General features: G+C 44.2%; 1 protein-coding gene across 1 annotated transcript in view; it reads left to right on the forward strand.

Annotated features, from left to right (window-relative positions):
- Positions 1 to 9,669, forward strand: part of LOC100702223 (polyubiquitin-C) — a 31,015-nt gene extending 21,346 nt beyond the window's left edge. Inside the window, 2 exon segments of the mRNA XM_019354369.2 lie at positions 8,990 to 9,100; positions 9,103 to 9,669. Of these exon segments, the coding sequence (XP_019209914.1) occupies positions 8,990 to 9,100; positions 9,103 to 9,455 (464 nt within the window). The 3' untranslated portion in view covers positions 9,456 to 9,669.
- Positions 9,670 to 9,701: the final 32 nt, after the last annotated feature.

Here is a 9,701-nt window from a genome sequence, read left to right on the forward strand (position 1 = left end):
AATCTGACACTATTTTACACACAGTTATAATGTGTGTAAAATAGTGTTAGTGGTACATTTTGTTGTTTGTTTTTGTTTTTGTGCACTTTATGTTCAACTTTATTGTTGTGCCTGAAATGAACAAATTAAAAAAAAACAAAAAAAAACTGCAACACCCAAACTGATAATTACCTTTGCTTTAATTTTTCTTTTCTTTTTTTAAAATTACAACGAAAGTATTCTTCAGGAATAGTTCTCCAGGGTTCTTGAAGTACATTCGAAGCTCTTCTTTGGATGTTGGCTGCCTTTTGTTCCCTTCTCTGTCAAGATGATCCCCACTATTCACTAATGTTGAGGTCCAGGCTGTGGGGAGGCCAATCCACAACTGATAGCGTTCCAGTATGTGTTTTTCTATCTGAAGATGGTGGTGTTGTAAATGCTATTTATTGTTTAATTACAATAGCATAATGGTGATAGGGAGGCCCCAACCCCACCTCCCTAATGTGGGAGCCAACCAATAGGACCACTCCCTCCATGACTGCGACCAGTAAGACCACAATCATTACCAGCATTTGGTGAGAGTAGGAAGGAAAACCTGACTTTAAACAGGAAGAAACCTCCACAGAACCATGCTCAGGGTGGGGCAGCTATCTGGCAGGACCAATCAGGTTTGAGGGCAGGAAGACAGACAAACCATATTAATCACATTAGCATAATGATGATAGGAAGGCCCCAACCCCGCCTTCCTAATCTGGGAGCAGACCAATAGGACTGCTCCCTCCATGACTGCAACCAGTAAGACCACAATAATCACCATCTAACAAGGTACCAGTGGTATGAAACACACATGTTGCATTCCACTTGTGGCACCACTGTGGCAGTCCGGTAAACAGATCCCTGGTGGCAGGAAACTAAGTCAGTGGGTCAGAGGGGGCCAGCCGAGATTCAGTCTCTGAGGATGTTACATGTTGTTGGACACTGGGCTTGAAAGGTGGGGTGTAATGATGATTGTCCATCAGCAAAATTCAGTGTTTGAATTGTTTTCTGTCTTTCCCATCTTCATCATCCTTTCATTTTCGCTTCCAGTGTCCAGCTGATGCTGATGTAGATGGCGCTGACACACGGTCATCTGGATCTGGAGGTGATGTCTGACAATTTGCTGCATGACCTGACTCATTTGCTGCCTATCTGGTCATGAATTTCTTCTCTCATCTTTTATTTTTCTGTCATGGTCCTGGGTCATTTGACCCAGTGTTTTGTGTTTATTATTATTATGATCTTGTTCATTCTGATTATGTATTCGGGTTTAGACTTTTTGGTTTTTAGGGTTTTGGTTCTGTGTTCCCTCTGTTTAGTGTCTGCCCATGTGTTCCCTCTGTACTCTGTCTGTTACTGTCTCTCTGAGTCCACTCTGTGCATTTCCTGTTTTATTTTGAAGGTCTGTGTCTTATGTCAGTGTGTTTAGTTTTGTACTCTCCCTGTCTCGTCTGTGTAATCAGTGTCAGACGTGTCTCCCAGCTGTTTCCTTTCAGTCCTGTTCACCTCTTGTATTTAGTTGTATTTAGTGTCTGCATCTTCCCCTGCTCGTTTTCGCATCGTCCCTCATTCTACTCTGTGTTCTGTTTGCCCGTTTTCCTGCCTGTTGCTTTCCCAGTTTATATATATATATATATATATATACTGTATCCAGTAAGGGTCCTAAGGCTAGACCCCCTATGCTAAACAAGCCTACCGCAGACATGAGCGACAGATAAATATGAAGGCATGCCGGCTCGGACGTCGCCCGGATCAACAAGGTCCGCGTCAGGTGTTGAGGAACCAGGGCACCCTGACAACAAGTGGGCTACTGGAACAAGAAGGCATCGGTGGGCAAGAGACGAAAACAGGACGTTGTTGGAATGCTACTACGCAAGTAACCCTGGCGGAAGGGGTTACATGAATAGGATGAGGGACCTATGGATTCTTCGATACCCAACATCCAAAATGACGGCGAAACAACTAGTAGCTCAGTGTTCCAACATTTGAAAGAAGGGACTGCTCTCACAGCTAGAGATTGACGAGGTACAACATATATGCTACGGCAAGGAGGAGTCAGGACGCCAGGTCAGGGGGGAGATATCATCACCCCCACCCGAGATTGGGTACATAGCCCCAAGTGTGATAGGAGAAGGATCGTTGAGTGCGAGAGGAACTGACCTGAAAGATAGGATCATGGCCAAGCTTGAAACCTGGATCCCCCGTAGCCGGTTACCAAGATTACGTGAAGTACCCTCAGAAGGTCTGCTAGATGATGTTAATGCAGCACTACAGACGATACCTATAACCACGATTACCGACACTAACAAGCTGATCTACACTACGGCAGCAGTGATCAGTGAGATGCTTGGCTACAAGTTGAACAGCCACAAGGGGCAGTACCCTCCATGGAGAAGGAGGCTAGAGGGCAAGATCAAAGTAGCACGAAGGGAGGTTAGCCAACTAACGGAGTTGCAGAAAGGCGCAACAAAGCATAAGAAATACAGCAAGCTGTCCATACCTGAGGCCTTGGAAACTGCCAAGCAAAGACTCACAGCCTTGGCCAGCTGCTTGAGGAGGTACACCAGAGAGATAGAAGACAGGAGAATAAACCAGCTGTTCTCCACAGAACCAGCAAAGGTGTACTCTCAGTGGCAAGGGAACAATAAGAGAACAGCACCACCAAGGCTGGAGACGGAGCAATACTGGAAGAGCATATGGGAGAAGGACGCAACCCATAACGGCAATGCTCAGTGGCAGACATCCAAGAAAGGGTCTCCAGTATGAAAAGTTGGACAGCACCAGGGCCCGACATGGTTCACGCCTAATGGCTGAAGAAGCTGACTGCACTCCTCGAGCGTCTGGCAGCACAAATGAACCAGCTGCTAGTTAACGAGATACACCCGGAATGGCTAACCGAAGGTCGGACGGTCCTGATCCCCAAGGACCCCAAGAAGGGACCGGTCTCATCCAACTACCGACCCCATCCAACTACCGACCAATAACCTGCCTCAGCACTACATGGAAGCTCCTGTCAGGCATCATATCGGCTAAGATGAACAGGCACATGGGTCAATACATGAGCGGGGCACAGAAAGGGATTGGAAAGAATACCAGAGGCGCAAAACACCAGCTACTGGTAGACAGAACAGTCAGCCGAGACTGCAAGACCAGACTGACCAACCTGTGCACAGCCTGGATTGATTACAAGAAGGCCTATGACTCAATGCCCCACAGCTGGATACTGGAATGCCTAGAATTGTACAAGATCAACAGGACCCTAAGAGCCTTCATCAGGAACTCAATGGGGATGTGGCGTACAACACTAGAGGCCAACTCCAAGCCCATAGCACAAGTCACCATCAAGTGCGGGATCTACCAAGGAGATGCTCTGTCCCCACTGCTGTTCTGCATAGGCCTGAACCCCCTCAGTGAGATCATTAACAAGACTGGCTACGAATACCGACTACGAAACGGAGCGATTGTTAGCCACCTCCCGTACATGGATGACATCAAGCTGTATGCCAAGAGTGAATGAGACATCGATTCACTGATACACACTACCAGGCTATACAGCAATGACATTGGAATGTCATTTGGACTGGAGAAGTGTAGTCGGATGGTAACAAAGAGAGGGAAGGTAGTCAGAACTGAGGGGATTGAACTACCAGAAGGCAACATTGCAGACATAGAGGACAGTTACAAGTACCTGGGGATCCCGCAGGCGAATGGGAACCATGAAGAGGCCGCTAGGAAAGCTGCAACCACCAAGTACCTGCAGAGGGTCAGGCAAGTCCTGAGGAGTCAGCTGAACGGTAAGAACAAGATCCGGGCCATCAACACCTACGCCCTGCCCATGATCAGGTACCCTGCTGGGGTAATAGGCTGGCCAAAGGAGGAGATAGAAGCCACTGACATAAAGACAAGAAAGCTCCTGACCATGCATAGAGGGTTTCACCCCAAGTCCAGCACCCTGAGGCTGTACGCTAAGCGGAAGGAAGGGGGCCGGGGACTGGTGAGTGTCAGCACCACAGTCCAGGATGGGACAAGAAACATCCACAAATACATCACGAAGATGGCCCCAACTGACAGTGTGCTCAGTGAATACCTCAGGCAGCAGAAACCCAAGAAAGAGGAGGAAGGCGAGGAACCATCATGGAAGGACAGGCCCCTGCACGGTATGTACCACCAGCAGATAGAGGAGGTGGCTGATATCCAGAAATCCTACCAGTGGCTGGACAAAGCTGGACTGAAAGACAGCACAGAGGCACTAATCATGGCAGCACAAGAACAAGCTCTGAGTACAAGAACTATAGAGGCTGGGGCCTATCACACCAGGCAAGACCCCAGGTGCAGGTTGTGTAAAGATGCCCCAGAGACAATCCAGCACATAACAGCAGGGTGCAAGTGCTAGCAGGCAAGGCATACATGGAACGCCATAACCAAGTGGCCGGCATAGTGTACAGGAACATCTGTGCCGAGTATAACCTGGAAGTCCCGAGGTAAAAATGGGAGATGCCCCCAAGGGTGATGGCGAATGACCGAGCTAAGATCCTGTGGGACTTCCAGATACAGACGGACAAAATGGTGGTGGTTAACCAACCGGACATAGTGGTGGTAGACAAACAGAAGAAGACGGCTGTAGTGATTGATGTAGTGGTTCTGAATGACAGCAATATCAGGAAGAAGGAACACGAGAAGCTGGAGAAATACCAAGGGCTCAGAGAAGAGCTCGAGAGGATGTGGAGGGTGAAGGTAACGGTGGTCCCCGTGGTAATCGGAGCACTAGGTGCGGTGACTCCCAAGCTAGGCGAGTGGCTCCAGCAGATCCCGGGAACAACATCGGAGATCTCTGTCCAGAAGAGCGCAGTCCTGGGAACAGCTAAGATACTGCACAGGACCCTCAAGCTCCCAGGCCTCTGGCAGAGGACCCGAGCTTGAAGGATAAACCGCCCACAGGGGCAAGATGGGTGGTTTTTTTTTTTTTTTATATATATATATATATATAATATATATAGAGAGAGAGATAAGCTACATGTAGGACACATGCAGCTTTGGAAGATGGGTGCAACACTGAGTTTTGAGCTCAGCTCAAAGTTCAGTGTTTAAATTGTTTTGGCTGGGGGGGCAATAACACAATAACACAGGAGCATCTCCGTCATCATCACTGTCACTGTTATCTGTGTCACTATCAGGACCATTTTCAGGGACACTTTCAGTGTCACTCTCAGACTCCTCATCTTCCCACCACCTCATTTCCTCAATTATCAGATCTTCTGCTTGCTCAGCTGGGTTTAATTCAAAGTCTCCTGCTCCATTATTGTCCCAGGGTCCTTCTATTTCCTGAGGTGGATTTCTTTCAATGCCTCCTACTGGAACATCAACCACCTCCTCATCTTCTTCATCATCTTCCTCATTAGCCTCTTCCTTGTCATTCTGAAGATTGTCCTCCTCAATATCACGTTGTGGCAGCTGATTAATAACTTGACCCAGAACACGGAGGTTTTCTTCATTCAATAGACCGTGCAACAGACCGTTTTGTGGTCCGTCTCCTCTCTCCATTTTTTTTTTAGGATGAAAACAGTCTGCTACAATAGACTGGAGGAATCTGGTCGGTACAGCTGTCAAACGTTAGCTGACTGGTTTCAAACTTTTAAAATGTCCTTGAAAAAGATTTGAAATCTCTTTAGCAAACTGTTTAAACACAAGGAGCAAATGTGGACTAATCGCTAATGAGTGCTGTGATGAACGCTGCGAACTGTTTACTGATATTTCTCCACCAACCACATCCAAATTAAATGATGCAGAGATGAACGTCATAGATTTTTTTTGTAGTTCTGTGTTCTGACTCTCGTGACGTCATCAACTGTGGTTCATTCTGATGAAGCTGTTGAACGTTCTGCTGGTGAAAAAATGTCACCGGTGACTTTGAAACTTTTACAGGTGAAGCATTTTCCACAACGCTTTGAATGAATTATAGTGACAGAAAGAGGGTTAGGGTTAGGGCTGGTCACCAGCTTGGTGTGTGACCAAGCGTGGCCAGCATGAGGAGGAGGTGCCAGGCTGTTGTGGCTGTGTAAGGTTCTTCCACATGTTACTGAGGCCCCTACTTTTCATGGCCACAACCCACATACTCAACTCTGCTGCTCAACCCATATTTTCCTTACAAATGTGACACCATTTCATAAACAGGGTTTCCAGCTGCATAAGATTTATTGCCAAGAAGCATAGTTGCAACAAAGAAGAAAATTGACCAAACACAAACTGTCTCACCTTTTGTGCTCAGTTTATGTTTGCAAAAATCAGACATGAAGTCACTCAGTTTTATGATAAGGGGTGATATCATGTAAAGGTGAAGCAGGCATTAGTTATCGCTGCAACCCTACAGATGGGAGGAAGCCCATGTTGCACAGGCTAGGACAGGTACCAGGGAGGTTAGACTAGATGGCACGCTTCTGATACTTATTAATATCTGATGAAACATATGGGAGAGATCTGAACTACTTACTCCGATGCAGGATTTAGTCTTCTTTAAGGTTTAGTGTGATAATAAAAGGCAGCTGGTGATCAATTCTGCTGTATGGCAGCACATATGGTGTCCAAAGTTTTTCAAAATTGGAGAATGTCAGAATGCCAGAATATGTATTTATTAAAAGTGGAGTCATTTTTCACTGTTTCACTTCAGAAGGATAAATCTTTGCACAGATGATGTTTATATGTTGATTACTGACTTACTGGATTAAAATGTTAACTAAAGCATATTTTAAAGGGGTTAATATTTTTATATTAGTCGCATATGTATCCCCTCACACTTCGACACAATAACTCAGTGTAAAAATAATGAAAAATATAATGTTTGCATTGCCTTGTAATCTAATATATATCTTACATTACGCAGGATGTAAATCTTTTTGGCCATCTTTTTTTCAACATGTTCAATATGAGATTTCCATGTTAACTTGTATTCCACTATTACACCCAGAAAACGGAGTTCTGTAACTCTCTCAATCAATACTCCATCTAGATAATACTACCTCTTCCTCCTCTACACGATTTTCAACTATCATAAACTTTGTTTTTGGCAAATTCAGCCATAACTTATTTACATCACACCATTTTTTTTAGTTTTTTCATTTCAATAACCTCAACTTTAGCCAATTTTTTCAAGTTTTCTCCAGAATAATAAAAAAATTGTGTCATCTGCAAACAAAACAAAATTTAACATTTTTGACAAATCATAAATGTCGTTTATATATAAATTTAAAAAGTAGGACAGGATCAGGAGAACCTGAACCCTCCCTTAGTTATGCCTAGGCTGCTGAAAGCTTCCCATGATGCACTGAGCATTTCTTCTTCATTCACCTTTCTTCACTCGGTGTTTATATACCACTCTGCATTTAATGCTTAATTATTTTTGTCACAGCTTTTGTCCTGCCTCCCTACTGTAACCCCCAACCGGTCGCAGGACATGGCTGCCCCTCTCTGAGCCTGGTTCTGGGGTCGTCTGGTTGTTGGGATTTTCTCTCTGTAGGGTCTTAAAGGACTTTGAGGGGACTATTGTTTGGTGATATATAATTGATATTAATCATAGCATAATCATACATCAATTCATGTGGTTCACCTAGGTTCATCATTTTAAATGCACATGTGCAGTAGTTGTATTAATCATGCTACATATTATTATTATTACCACTGAGACAGGGCAGCTATAGCTATACATAGTGTAAGATTAACACAGGATAAACATAACTTAGCATCAATAAAAGAATAAAGCTGTGAATTTCTTTTTAAAAGCCATTCATTTTATTCACTTTATTGGGGCAGAAAAATAGATTCATTTACTACAGTCTGAAACAAGGAAACATACAAAAGTCCGTGCAATGTAATATAATGTAATGTAAAGTATACCTATCAAAAGAAAACACTGGACAAAACTGCTAGAACAGGGATCTAGTTTCATTTGCGGATGAATATCAGTCGATGACGCTTCTCCAGTATAAAAAGTCCTGTTCCCATTGGCAACTGCAGTTAGAGAGTGGTGTCTGTGTACTGAGAGTAAGGAAACGCTAGTGAAATCAAGCGTAAGTATGACTATGCGGTTCTTTTTAAAGCGTTATTTGTTAGATTTCTGATATCAACTGCTTTCCCGCTGATCTGTGAAACATATTTTAAATGTTCTTTATTTAGTTATTTTTTTAACGTGCTACCCAACAGCTATATAAAGAGTGACTGTAAAGATGTAACTTGTTTAGCAACTGATATACCAATTCTAAAACGAATAATGTCGTTGTGTTACCTTGGAAGCAAGATGCTTTCTGTGAACTATGCCGTAAAAATCGCTAACGTTAACTAATAAAAATGGCTACCGTCCATTAGGGTGTAACGTCAGCTGGACAAAAAGGAGGCAAACAACAATAGCTTATGTTAAAATGGCGCTGGTACGCGAAACAACGGTTTCCTACCAGTATGTTAGAAAACTGGTGTATGACTCAGTCCTGTTTATCGCGCCTGCTGGAAAGATAACTAGTAGACCGACTGATGGTGTATAAAGAAAACGTATGCATAAGCCAATTTTAATGTGCGTTTCTACAAGGAAGAAATAATTGCCCAGTATTTTACAAATACTATTTCACAGCATGCTGATCAAATATCTTTATTAGTCACATCTGGCATATGAGGTTGTTTTTTGTTTTGTTTTTTATTTTTGTGTGTGTGTGGGAGCCTTATGTTTTACTATTGGTAATATGGAATCTCTCTTTCACAGGAGAAAACATGCAGATCTTTGTGAAAACCCTCACTGGCAAGACCATCACCCTGGAGGTTGAGCCAAGTGACACCATCGAGAATGTCAAGGCCAAAATCCAGGATAAGGAAGGCATTCCCCCTGACCAGCAGAGGCTGATATTTGCTGGCAAGCAGCTGGAAGATGGCCGCACCCTCTCCGACTACAACATCCAGAAGGAGTCCACCCTTCACCTTGTTCTGCGTCTCAGGGGTGGCATGCAGATCTTCGTGAAGACCCTCACTGGCAAGACCATCACCCTGGAGGTTGAGCCAAGTGACACCATTGAGAATGTCAAGGCCAAAATCCAGGATAAGGAAGGCATTCCCCTGACCAGCAGAGGCTGATCTTTGCTGGCAAGCAGCTGGAAGATGGCCGCACCCTCTCTGACTACAACATCCAGAAGGAGTCCACCCTCCACCTTGTCCTGCGTCTCAGGGGTGGCATGCAGATCTTCGTGAAGACCCTCACTGGCAAGACCATCACCCTGGAGGTTGAGCCAAGTGACACCATTGAGAATGTCAAGGCCAAAATCCAGGATAAGGAAGGCATTCCCCCTGACCAGCAGAGGCTGATCTTTGCTGGCAAGCAGCTGGAAGATGGCCGCACCCTCTCTGACTACAACATCCAGAAGGAGTCCACCCTCCACCTTGTCCTGCGTCTCAGGGGTGGCCAATAAATAATTCAATGTTTTTATTTACTTTGCAACAAAACCTAACTGAATAAAAGATTAGATTAATTCTAGGGTGGTTTCCTTTGATTTAAATGTTGAATTAATACAGCCTTACTAAAATGCCCTTGCATAATAAATCATCTTATGCTGTATGTTAATCGACTTGTGTTATGTTAAGTTGGGTTTTTGATGGCTTAATAAAAATTTGAATAAACTCAGATTCTGCCCATGCTCTTTAATAATTAGTCTTTG

This window comes from Oreochromis niloticus, linkage group LG10 (assembly GCF_001858045.2).
Source record: "Oreochromis niloticus isolate F11D_XX linkage group LG10, O_niloticus_UMD_NMBU, whole genome shotgun sequence".
Classification (NCBI taxonomy): Eukaryota; Metazoa; Chordata; class Actinopteri; order Cichliformes; family Cichlidae; genus Oreochromis; species Oreochromis niloticus.